Source organism: Pan paniscus, chromosome 18 (assembly GCF_029289425.2).
Source record: "Pan paniscus chromosome 18, NHGRI_mPanPan1-v2.0_pri, whole genome shotgun sequence".
NCBI classification, from domain to species: domain Eukaryota; kingdom Metazoa; phylum Chordata; class Mammalia; order Primates; family Hominidae; genus Pan; species Pan paniscus.
The window spans coordinates 66,139,113-66,152,139 of record NC_073267.2 but is presented as its reverse complement, the minus strand read 5'-3'; the positions used below and the strand labels follow the sequence as shown (position 1 = coordinate 66,152,139).

At 50.5% G+C, this 13,027-nt stretch overlaps 2 protein-coding genes across 2 annotated transcripts; one reads left to right on the top strand and one right to left on the bottom strand.

Annotated features, from left to right (window-relative positions):
- Window positions 1-8,110: 8,110 nt before the first annotated feature.
- Window positions 8,111-9,477, bottom strand: LOC100988840 (metallothionein-1H). The gene is made up of 3 exons (XM_008977439.2): window positions 9,325-9,477; window positions 8,669-8,734; window positions 8,111-8,342 (listed from the first exon to the last, which is right to left on the bottom strand). Exons 1-3 carry the CDS (start codon window positions 9,350-9,352, stop codon window positions 8,251-8,253), a joined length of 186 nt encoding a protein of 61 aa, XP_008975687.1. The 5' UTR covers window positions 9,353-9,477; the 3' UTR covers window positions 8,111-8,250.
- A 1,640-nt stretch (window positions 9,478-11,117) lies between these two features.
- On the top strand, window positions 11,118-12,497 carry LOC100971258 (metallothionein-1L-like). The gene is made up of 3 exons (XM_008977438.4): window positions 11,118-11,267; window positions 11,854-11,919; window positions 12,261-12,497. Exons 1-3 carry the CDS (start codon window positions 11,240-11,242, stop codon window positions 12,350-12,352), a joined length of 186 nt encoding a protein of 61 aa, XP_008975686.1. The 5' UTR covers window positions 11,118-11,239; the 3' UTR covers window positions 12,353-12,497.
- The last annotated feature ends 530 nt before the right edge of the window (window positions 12,498-13,027 follow it).

Below are 13,027 nucleotides of genomic sequence, written 5' to 3'. Positions count from 1 at the left end.
GACACCAAAGCCTGCACTTGGCCCAGGCTACCTTCTGAAATTCCCTCATCACAAAGAGCACCTGCAGCCCATCTAGGTCTTGACTCCTGGGCCACTTGTCTCATCTTCCCTGTGATTGAACCTCGAATAACAATTCCCTGAGCAGATAGCTGGAGGTACCAGCTGTTGGTAGCAATGATCAATCCTCATCCTTCTCAATGAACACCACACACCTTCAAAGTACAGAATATGCCATCACCCCTGCAGAGGCGGAGTCAAAATACTTCACCTGGGAACCCCAGTTGCTATCTATAGTCAGCTTGCCAGGACGATGCTGGACACTTTGCTCCACCTGCCTATTCACTGCACTGGCCTGAAGTAACCAAGGGCTGGAATTTGAAGGAGACTGCAGCCTGACCTTGGGAGAAACTTCCAAAGATTCAGAGCCAAGTCAGAACAAGGAGCTCTCAGGGGTAGCGAGAGTTCCATGAGTGACATGGTGCCGTTCAGGACTGATAGTTTCTTTTGGACATGTCCAGGCCAGCACTGCTGAAGGTGTGTGATCCACGCACGAGGGTCAGTCTACAAACTGTTCCCAGTCTGAAATACGCAACCTAGAACATATATGCAATGTTTGTAAATTTTTATTTTTCTGTTTTTTTATATATTTATTTAAATATAGTCATATATTTTGCTTTTCATACATTTTTTTGTATGTTTTTTTGTTTTCATATATTTATATTTATTAATAATTTGCCTGTTTAATATTAAAAAGTAGATTTTGTTTTTATATTTCATACTAATTCATTTTAGTTCATTTTCCCAAAGCTTAGGTCTGTTACAGATGCCCACGCCTATGCCATTATATCTCTTACATGTATACTGTTTTTTTGGTTTTTTTTTGAAATGGAGTTTCCCTCTTGTTACCCAGGCAGGAGTGCAGTGGTGCAATCTCGGCTCATTGCAACTACAACTTCCCGGGTTCAAGTGATTCTCCTGCTTCAGCCTCCCAAATAGCTGGGATTACAGGCACCCGACGCCACTCGTGGCTAATTTTTGTATTTTTAGTAGAGATGGGGGTTTCATCACGTTGGCCAGGCTGGTCTTGAACTTCTGGCCTTTTGTAATCTGCCCACCTCGGCCTGCCAAAGTACTGCAATTACAGGTGTGAGCCACCATGCCCGGCCTACATGTATAATGCTTTTACATTTTTTTAGCAGAGACAGGTAATGTGATTTGTCTTAAGGCACTCAGTGTGTAAGGTGATAGGACATGGTACCAGCACCCATGTGTCTGGACTCTCAATGCAATTGCTTATCCCAGCTCTGTTGGGTATCAGATCACTTTTTTCCAAGGCACACAAAACAAAACTGAGCCAGAATAAAGTCAACTTTTATTATCATTAACATATTTTATTTTTAAAAACCCAAATGTACTAATGGGTCAGGGTTGTATGGAAAACAATTCCAGGTTTGTACACTTTCTACTTCTGGGAACAGAGCTTTCCCTACATCAGGAGCAGCAGCTGCACTTGTCAGTGTCCCTTTGCAAACACATCCCTGGGCACACTTGGCACAGCCCACGGGGCAGCAGGAGCAGCAGCCTGGGGAAGAAGGGGAGAGTGACAGGTCACAGCAGACTTGAACAGGCACCTCTCTGCCCCAACAGTGGGCCTGGCTTAAGCTCGCACCCAGACGCAGAGGAGCTTTAGTTCCGGATGGTGTGCTCTGTGAGACAATGGTGGATCTTTGGAGTGACAGCCTTCCTGTGAAAAACTTGCTCAGCCCCACCTGAGCCAGGACAGAGCAGAAGACTGGACAGGCAGTGACTGGGACTGTGGGGACAAAGGAAGGGCAATTCCCCAGGACCATACATTTCAGTGAGGAAAGCCCTCAAGAATCAGGTCTGTGGTTGGCCAGCTGGTACATTCTTGTGACCTCAGTTTCCCCATTGTTAAGAATGAAGGTTGGGTAGGAATCAACCATCCCTAATGTTCTTCCAGCTCTGATCCTGAATCCGTTTCAGGGGATGTGGGAAGCTAGTGATGAGCCTGCTCCTGCCTGCAGAATCTGAGATCCCTCCTCTGACTCAGCCCAGCACCCCCGCTCCCTGCGATTCCCAGGGAAGGCCCCGCACTCACTCGTCTTGCAGGAGGTGCATTTGCACTCTCTGCATTTGCAGGAGCTGGTGCAGGTGCAGGTGAAGAGAAAAAGGCAGTGAGCAGTGAGTGTGGTGCAGGGTTAGGAGCAGGCCCTCAGCATCCTCCTGCTCAGTGCATGGGAAACCTGGTACCTTGTTCCACTCAGGCACACGGAAGCCCAGCTCCACCTTTTTTCCCCACAGGCTGGGATGGGCAGGCGCCCTCCTAATTTTACTCCCCAAGGCCTTATATCAGGAATCCCTAAGAGGCAATGCTCCCTGCCTCCCATCCACCTCAGGCAGCTCTAATGCTGGACAGAGCACTGGGTCCCAGCCCGGGAACCCACTGGCTATCTGGGTGACCTGGCAGTTTTGAGCCTCAGTCTTCTCGCTTCAAAAATGGGAGGGCCACTTTGGGAGGCCGAGGAGGGCGGATCACGAAGTCAGGAGATCGAGATCATCCTGGCTAACACGGTGAAACCCTGTCTCTACTAAAAATACAAAAAATTAGCCGGGCGTGGTGGCGGGCGCCTGTAGTCCCGGCTACTCTTCAGGCTGAGACAGGAGAATGGCGTGAACCCGGGAGGCGGAGCTTGCAGTGAGCCAAGATCGGGCCACTGCACTCCAGCCTGGGCGACAGGGCAAGACTCCGTCTCAAAACAAAACAAAACAAAACAAAAAAACAAAAAAACAAAAAAAAGTGGGGGGGGCGCTGGGAAGATGGCAACATTCCAAGTGGTAATGAAGGCGCTTGACAGGGAAAAACACGAGAAGTGCAAAGTAAAGGAGTCCACTTTAGGAAGAGCTAACATGCACCTCCCTCCTGCCCCGGGTACATTCTGTCCTCTGGAATGGAAATGGATATTCTAAAGCCCCGAAACCCGGTATCCCTTACTAGTGGAGCAGGAGCAATTGGGGTCCATTACGAAGCGAGGTGAAGCTAGAGTTCCTAAGGGAGAGGAGAAGAAGCAGTGGGGCAGGTGGGAGGCGTGGTGGATTCTAGGAACCGGAAGCTCAATTTATAGTTAGAAGAGGGGGCCGGGTGCAGAGTACCCCTCTCACCCACCCCCACGCGGAATCCGCGGCGCCTGCGGTCTTGGGTTGAGCTGTGCGCAGCAGGCGGGTCAGGCGCACCATCCCCTGAGTGCAGCCTGGTGGGCTCCCGGGGACCGCCCCTTTGGGGCCCGCTCGTGCGGGAGGGGCTATGCTGCCAGAGGTACGCGCCTCCCCTGCCACCCTGAGGGCCATTTCCCTTTCCCAGGTGGTCGCGCTGTCCCCACCCCCTCCATTCTCCCCGCCCCGCACAGTTGTCCTCAGCTTCGCCTCTCCCGGGTCCGTGTGCATCCGGGTCCATCCTCTTGCTCACCTTCTTCATTGGCTAGAGCCGGGAGCAGAGCGAGTGAGCAGTGTGCAGATGAGCCATGGTGGAGGTGACTTTTGCTTCTCCCTCGCCCTCCCCCCTCATTACCTGTAACTCTTCCCACCTAAGACCCTCAAACTCTTTTCCCCTGTAGACAGATCGTGGCGACCACGGGTCGGCCTCTCTCTTCCCTCCATGCTCCTCCTCTGAGGTGATGGCGGGCACATTTGTCAGTTTCCTCCTTTTCATATAGTTCTCCGGGACTTTCCAGGCCTGCCGGCCATCCCACTGCAGGATGGCAGTTTTGAAAATGAGGGATGCCCTCCAAAGAGGATGACTTTAGGTGACATGCAGACTCTGCGGTCAATCAAGGAGAGAAGTGGGTATTTCTGTTCAATGTTCTTATCATGTAACATTTAGAATGTGCCAGGCCTCTTTAAATCGTTAATTCCTTGAACACTCCCAACAATCCTAAAGGGAAATTTTCACTCGCATCCTTGTGAAGAGACCACCAAACAGGCTTTGTGAGAGCAACAAGGCTGTTTATTTCACCTGGGTGCAGGCGGCCTGAGTCCGAAAAGACAGTCAGCGAAGGGAGATAGGGGTGGGGCCGTTTTATAAGATTTGGGTAGGTAAAGGAAAATCACAGTCAAAGGGGGGTTGTTCTCTGGCGGGCAGGAGTGGGGGTCACAAGGTGCTTAGTAGGGGAGCTTTTGAGACAGGATGAGCCAGGAGAAGGAATTTCACAAGATAATGTCATCAGTTAAGGCAGGAACAGGCCATTTTCATTTCTTTTGTGGTGGAATGTCATCAGTTAAGGCAAGGCAGCGCATTTTCACTTCTTTTGTGATTCTTCAATTACTTCAGGCCATCTGGGTGTATACGTGCAAGTCACAGGGGATGCGATGGCTTGGCTTGGGCTCAGAGGCCTGACAGAAATACTATTTATGACCTGTTTTACTAATCTGACTGTCAGGCCTCTGAACCCAAGCCAAGCCATCGCATCCCCTGTGACTTGCACATATACATCCAGATGGCCTGAAGTAACTGAAGATCCACAGAAGAAGTAAAAATAGCCTTAACTGATGACATTCCACCACTGTGATTTGTTTCTTCCCCGCCCTAACTGATCAATGTACTTTGTAATCTCCCCCACCCTTAAGAAGATACTTTGTAATCTCCCCCACGCTTAAGAAGTTTCTTTGTAATTCTCCCCACCCTTGAGAATGTACTTTGTGAGATCCACCCCTGCCCACAAAACATTGCTCTTCACCGCCTATCCCAAAACCTATAAGAACTAATGATAATCCACCACCCTTCGCTGACTCTCTTTTCGGACTCAGCCCACCTGCACCCAGGTGAAATAAACAGCCATGTTGCTCACACAAAGCCTGTTTGGTGGTCCCTTCACATGGACGTGCATGAAACTGACAACTATAACAAGAAGTTTAAATAACTTGCTCAACATCACAGAGCTAAACAGTTTACACTGATTTGAATGTAGCCAGCGTTTCAAGAGAAAGTGTCCAAGATCAAGCCTTCCTTTGGCCCAGGTTTGTCAGCACTTCTCTATTGCTGGTAATCTTTTTTTTTTTTTTTTTTTTGAGACGGAGTCTCCCTCTGTCGGCCAGGCTGGAGTGCAGTGGCGCAATCTCGGCTGGCTGCAATCTCTGTCTCCCGGGCTCAAGTAATTCTCCTGCATAAGGCTCCAGAGTAGCTGGGACTACAGGCGTGTGCCACCATGCCAAGTAATTTTTGTATTTTTAGTAGAGATCGGGTTTCACCAAGTTGGCCAGGCTGGTCTCCAACTCCCGACCTCAGGTAATCCGGTCGCCGTGGCCTCCCAAAGTGCTGGGAATACAGGCGTAAGCCACCGTGCCCAGCTTTTTCTGACTATCTTCTATGTGTGGAATAAGACTGATTTTCATTTTCACTGGTGGAAAAGAGTTGGCTTTAAATAAAAAAATATACTTAAGAAAATATCAATCACTTCAATGTTATACATTAAGTAAAATACAGTGACTGTGAGTGCAGAAATGACATTCTTTTTCATCTGACATGAAGCATGGAATCTTGCTTATAGCTTTATATCCGTAGTGTTGATGACTATTATATGGGAAGAGCAAATGTCCCTTTTGACCACAGGACACATGTTCATGTAGTAGATGAGAATAGCAGGATACACAAGTGAGCATATCTGGCCTAGCTGTTTTGTCTGTGAGTAAATAAATATCCCCCATGCTATATGTAATGAGAGAAAAAAAAGCAACAGTTAATGTTATAGATGACTCACTGCTTGCCAGGCACCATTCTAAGTTCCTTACATGAATTAAATCATTTAATTTTACAAGCAGCTATTATTATACTCCAGCTGATGAGACTGAGACACAGAGAGGCTGCGTCACACAGATCGTGGCAGAGTTGGGATTTGCACTCATACAGGCTGACTGCAGCATCATGTCCTTACCCCATGCTCTATGCCACCAAGTCAACACAAACATGATGATGCTGAATGTCCTCATATTCCACCTCTGGGATGCAGCGGTGGAAGCACGTTGAGTTGGCAGTGAGACCCCTGTGCATAGCCGCGACCTCCCTGGGCTTCCGTTCCTATCTCTCAAGCCAAGAGCAAAATTTGTTCATCTCAGAGAGTATTAATCATTTCAATGTGAAATGATACATAAAATATGCACATGGCAGCAGAAATGGCAGTCATTCTATATGTGACATGAGGCACAGCATCGTGCTCATAGCTTTATAACCCTGTGTTGATGACATTTTTGTGGTTACAGTGACTGACTCTCTGGTCCACAGGACCCGTGTTTGAGTGGTAGATGACAGTTACAGTATACACAGCTAGGCACTCCAGGCCTGGCTGCTTTGTCTGTGAATAAACAAATATCCCCTACGCTATGTGTAATGATTGTTTTAAAGAAGCAATAGCCAATATTATAGACTACTCACCACTTGCCAGGCATCATTCCTCATTCTCTCTCTCTCTGTCTTTTTTTTTTTTCTTGAGATAGAGTCTTGTTCTGTTGCCCAACCTGGAGTACAGTGGCACGATCTTGCTGACTGTAACTTCTACCTCCTGAGCTCAAGTAATCCTCCCTTCTCAGCCTCCAGAGCAGCTAGGACCACAGGTGCATGGCATCACATCGTCTAATTTTTGTAATTTTTGTAGAGACGGGGTTTCTCCGTGTTGCCCAGGCTAGTCTCAAACTCCTAGGCTCAAACAACCTTCCCACCTCTGCCTCCCAAAGTGCAGGTATTACAGGCATGAGCCACTGTGCCCGGCCCACACTCTCATTTAATCCCTGCATTGAGATATAATCTCCTTTCTACAAATGAGGCACTAGATGCTCAGAGAGTGTGGGTGACTTGCCCAAACCACACAGCCAGTAAGTGCTGGAGTGGGCTGTGAACTAGGACTGCCTGACAACTAAAACTACACCCTAGGCGCTGGCTGCCTTCTGAAATCGCTTCACAGGGAAGCAGCAGGTAAGCGTGGTCCTGACTTCTACACAAGGAGATTCATCTTCCTCTTTGACTGAACATCAAATAGCATTCCCTCCAGAAATGGAGGGACTAACTTGTCATTAACAAGACATCCAGTGACTCTTTCCTTCCTAAGGAACATCACCACACTCAGCAAGCTGCACAATCTGCCATAGCTGTATTCTGAGAACTTGTGTAAATAAAGTATTAGTAATTATGGAAATGATGAAATCACAAGCAAAATTCCAAAATAACTTCATCTGCAACCCACGATCACATTGCCTCTTGCCAGGAGCATGCTGGTTTGAAGTAGTCAAGGGCTGGAGCTTGAAAGAGGAACAAATGAAGCCTGACCTTGGGAGGAACTTCCAAAGATTCTGAGCCAGCTCCCAACAGGGAGCTCTCAGGGTTCAGCGAGTGTCCTGATTGTGCTGTCTGTGTGTGACGCTGGCTAGGCCAAGCCTGATGGTTCCTCATGAGAATGTCCTGGCCTGTGCTGCTGAAGGTGTGTGGTCCACAGTGGGGCCAGTCTGCTGTTTCCAGTCTTTAATGCAAATCACCCATGAACTTAAGTGCAGAGTTTGTAAATCTTCCATTTTTCTGTTATTTCTGTATGTATTTATTGATTTTTTTGTGTAAAATGTAAAACATGGGTTCTATATTTTGTGCTTCATTATCTTCATAATTAATATTACTTTATTTACAAAGGTTTAGTCTGGGATGGATAGAAAATGAAAACTGTCCCTTCACCGTGGAGTTTGAGAAGCCCCGTGGAGGATTCAAGTAATTTAGGCATTGGAATCCACCTCCTGTGGTCACTTTCAAGCCTAAAATCCGCGGAGGAACTGAACTTGGGCAGGGAAACCTGAGAATAAACATGAGGAATGGAGAAGTCTCTGTACCACATTTAATATGAGTGGAGCTGATCGCGTATGTCCCCATCCCCATATGAGCCAGGACAGTGCAGGTTCATTTTACAGAAGATGGAGGTCAGTGATGTAACGGGGCTCACCTGAAGGCGCTCAGACTGCTCAGCACTCACATTTCCATCCAGAGCCCAGTCTTTAAACTCCCAGTTCAATCTCCCACCCCAGTCCCTCATTCCAAAAAACACAACAGGAACCAGAACGGGAATCAAGTCTAAGTGTTTAATTATTATTCACATATTTCACAGAAAAAAAAGGAATGTAGCAAATGGGTCGGAGTTGTAGAAAAAAAAATCCTGGATTTTACGTGTCATTCTGTTTTCATCTGACAGCAGGGCTGTCCCGACATCAGGCACAGCAGCTGCACTTCTCTGACGCCCCTTTGCAGATGCAGCTCTGGGCACACTTGGCACAGCCCAGGGGGCAACAGGAGCAGCAGCCTGGGGAAAAAGGGAGAGAGAAGTCACAGCAGACTTGACCAGGGAGCTCCCTCTCCCAACAGCAGGCCTGGCTGGAGCTCAGACTCCAGCCCCAGAGGAGCCTTAGTTCAGGATGGCACGGCTTTTTCAGGAGACAACTGGTGGATATTGGGGTGAGTCTTCCTATGAGAGACTGCCCAGCCCCACAGGAGCCCTGGACAGAGCAGAAGACTGGAAAGGCAGTGACGGCCTAGGGGGACAAAGGAAGCAGGCACTCAGGGCCAGCCTTGGGTTCCCTCCCAACCTTAGCCACAGCCCCAGATTCCTGGAGATGGCCCCGCACTCACTCTTCTTGCAGGAGGTGCATTTGCACTTTTTGCACTTGCAGGAGCCGGCGCAGGCACAGGAGCCACCTGCAAGGAATGTAAAAAGCCAGTGTGTTGTGAGTGAGATGCAGAAGGTACAGCAGTGGGTCAATGAGTGTCCAGTTCCCCCTTCTCTGTTCAGGGCCAGCCGTCAGAGCTCCTTTCCCACTCAGCAGAAGAGAAGACCCATCTCGTCTCCATTCATGCTGGGAAAACCAAGCACCCTCCGTTTGTATTCCAAAGGTAAGTCCCAGGCTCCAGGCACAGCCCGGGAAGACTGCGACTTCGACTTTCTGTCCTGAACCCTGAAGAGGCAATGTCCCCACCTATCCAATGCCTCCCATCCAATCCGGCTGCTCAGAGCCTGGTTAGAGAATTGGGGCTCAGCCAGCAGCCTCGTGACCAACGGGGTGATGTGGAGCAGGACAGCCTTGAGCCTTAGGACCCTCAACTCTGACATAGAGGCACAGGGAAGAGGGACATGCTCGCAGGAGCTTGGCCAAGAGGAAAGCAGTGGACGAAGTAAAGAAGTCCCCTTCAGCTCAGATCGCAAAATATGACCTCCTCAAACCCAGGGACACTCTCTATGGTGTCTGGGAATTTGGCATCCTAAGGCACAGAACCCGGGCGTTCCTTACCAGCCTCGCAGGAGCAGTTGGGGTCCATTGCAAGCCGAGGTGAGACTGGAGTTCCCAAGCGAGAAGAGAAGAGGCAGTGGAACACGTGGAGGGCGTGGTGGAGCGCAACAGTTGGCAGCTCCTTTTCTAGTCAAGGGAGGGAGCCGGGTGCAGAGACCCTGCCCCGCCCTTGCACCCGACCCACTGAGTCCGAGCCGCCCGCGGTCCTGGGCTGGGCTGTGCGCAGCAGACGGGTCGGGCGCAAAGTACCCTGAGCGCAGGTCGGTGCACACCGCGGGGACGGCCCTTTCGCAGCGGCTCCCGCGGGAGGCGCTGTGCACCCGGGTGAGCTGCTTGTTTCACCCTGCCGGGCCTGCCCAGTTCCCTGAGATTACCTGCTACTCCCGCCCTTTGGCGTTCCGCGTGCCCCGAGATCCTGACCTGCGCCCCATACCCCGGGGCCTGCCCACCCCCTGTCAACAGCTAAGGCTTTCCTGGAGTCCCAGTGCAACCCCAGTCTCTTGTTCAATTGTCTGGATTGGTGGGAGCAGAGAGCACAGCGAGGGAGTAGTGTGCAAGGGACATGCCGAGGATGCGACCTTCAGATCTCTGGCATTGCCTGTTCCTGTCCCCGTCCCCACCTCAGTTCTTCGGCCACGTTTCTCCTGTGCACAGCAACACGGAAGACACAGGACCCTGCCTCCCTCCCATCAAAGTATACTTATTCATATCCCTCTATGTCTCTGTTTTGCTTCCAGGACTGACTGTAATGCTTGGTTTTGTTGAAAGATTTCAAGCAGTGAAGAGATAAGCATACCTAGGCCATAGAGAAGCTTCATCACTGACCTCTCTACCTAGGGAAGCTGACAGGATTCACACCAAGCAGTGCTACTTCCCAGCTCCCTGACCCTGGGCTAGTGGCTTGAACTCCTTGTCATTGTCCAGATTAGGAATACGGGTTCGTGAAAAGGACTCACGTCCCTTTAGGGTTGCTGTGAGGGTTCAAAGACAGAAAGTGATTAAACAGGGCCAAACACAGACCCGTGTAACGTAGAGTTATTAGGAACATGGAAGGAAAAATAACCAGCGCTCTTGCTTTCTAATTTAATGCAGGATCTTCATATCACCTTCAATGATCCCTCTTCTAGGGACTTGCCACACTTTCCAAACTGCCATCCTGTAGTGGGGTAGCCGGCTAGGCTGTGGGGAGACCCTGGAGAGATTTATGCAAAGGAGGACCTGGACAAATGTGCCCATTCAGCTCCTCAAGAGTGGAGAATGGGAGAGGCAGATCCCTGTTTCTTCCGTGTTACTGAGCACAGGAGAAGCGTGACCAAAGGACTGAGGTGGGAACGGGGACAGGGCGGATACTGCCAGAGATGCGAAGTTCGCACCCTTGGCCTGCCCTTTGCACACTACTCCCTTGCTATGCTCCCCGCTTTGGCAGATCCAGAAAGTGGAGCACAAGACTGGGGTTGCCCTCGACTCCAGGAAAGGCTTAGCTATTGACTAGAGACCTGGGCGTTGGTGAAGGTGAGGGGAAAGCCAGAATACTGGGGTAGGCGGAACGCCAAGGGGCGGGTGTAGCAGGCAACCTCAGGGAAGCTGGGAAGGCCTGGCAGGGTGAGAGAAGCCGCACACGGGGGGCACAGCGCCTCCCTCGCGAGCCGGTGCGAAAGGGGCGGTCCTGCGGTGTGCGCCCAGCTGCGCTCAAGGGACCTTGCACTTGGCCCATCTCCTGCGCACAGCCCAGGCCAGGACCGCGGGCGGTGCGGACTCAGCGGGCTGGGCGCAAGGGCGGGGCGGGGCGTCTGCGCCCGGCCCCGTCTCCTGACTATAAAAGCAGCCGCTGGCTGTTGGGCTCCACTCCGCCTTTCACGTGCATCACTGCCTCTTCCCTTCTCGCTTGGGAACTCTAGTCTCGCCTCGGGTTGCAATGGACCCCAACTGCTCCTGCGCCGCTGGTAAGGGACGCCCGGGTTCTGTGCCTTGGGATGCCAAATTCCCAGACACCATAGAGAGTGTCCCTAGGTTTGAGGAGGTCGTATTTTGCTATCAGAGGTAAAGGGGACTCCTTTATTCGTCCAGTGCTTTCCTGTTGGCCAAGCTCCTGAGGGCATTTTCCTCCTCCCTGTGCCTCTATGTCAGAGTTGAGGGTCCTGAGGCTCAAGGCTGTCCTGCTCCACGTCACCTGGTTGGTCACAGGGCTGCTGGCTGAGCCCCAATTCTCTAACCTGACTGAGCAACCGGATTGGACAGGAGACATTGGATAGGAGGGGACATTGCCTCTTCCAGGTTCAGGACAGAAAGTCGAAGTCTTCCTGGGCCATGTCTGCAGCCTGGGACTTTCCTTTGGAGTAGAAATAGGAGGGTGCTTGGTTTTCCCAGCATGAATGGAGAGGACATGGGGCTTCTCTTCCTCTGCTCTGAGTGGGAAAGGAGCTCTGAGGGCTGGCTCTGCACAGAGAAGGGGGAAGTGGACACTCATTGACCCACTGCTGTACCTTCTGCATCTCACTCACCGTTCACTGGCTTTTTCTCTTCTTGCAGGTGTCTCCTGCGCCTGCGCCAGCTCCTGCAAGTGCAAAGAGTGCAAATGCACCTCCTGCAAGAAGAGTGAGTGCGGGGCCATCTCCAGGAATCTGGGGCTGTGGCTAAGGTTGGGAGGGAACCCAAGGCTGGTCCTGAGTGCGTGCTTCTGGGGAACCGGCCTTCCTTTGTCCCTGTAGGCTGTCACTGCCTGTCTAGTCTTCTGCACTTTCCAGGGCTTATGTGAGGTGGGGCAGCTTTCTCAAAGGAAGACCCATTCCAATGTCCACCAGTTGTCTCCTGACAAAAACCATGCCATCATGAACTAAGGGTCCTCTGGGGCTGGAGGGATGGAGACAGGCCTCTGTTGGGGCAGGGAGTTCTCTGGTCGAGTCTGCTCTGACCTCTCAATCTCCTTTCCTCCCCAGGCTGCTGCTCCTGCTGCCCTATGGGCTGTGCCAAATGTGCCCAGGGCTGCATCTGCAAAGGGGCATCGGAGAAGTGCAGCTGCTGCGCCTGATGTCGGGACAGCCCTGCTCCCAAGTACAAATAGAGTGACCCGTAAAATCCAGGATTTTTTGTTTTTTGATAAAATCTTGACCCATTTGCTACATTCCTTTTTCTGTGAAACATGTGCATGATAATTAAACACTGACTTGATTCTGGTTCTGGTTTCTGTTGTGAATAAGGGTCTGGGGTGGCAGATTGAACTGGGAGTTTAGAGACTGGGTTCTGGATGGAAATGTGAGTGCTGAACAGTCTGAGCGCCTTCAGGCGAGCCCCGTTACATCACTGACCTCCATCTTCTGTAAAATGAACCTGCACTGTGCCGGATCATATGGGGATGGGAACATATGCGATCAGCTCCACTCACATTAAACGTGGTACAGAGACTTCTCCATTCCTCATGTTTATTCTCAGGTTTCCCTGCCCAAGTTCAGATCCTCCGCGGATTTTAGGCTTGAAAGTGACCACAGGAGGTGGATTCCAATGCCTAAATTACTTGAATCCTCCACGGGGCTTCTCAAACTCCACGGTGAAGGGACAGTTTTCATTTTCTATCCATCCCAGACCTAAACCTTTGTAAATAAAGTAATATTAATTATGAAGATAATGAAACACAAAATATAGAACCCATGTTTTACATTTTACACAAAAAATCAATAAATACATACAGAAATAACAGAAAAATGGA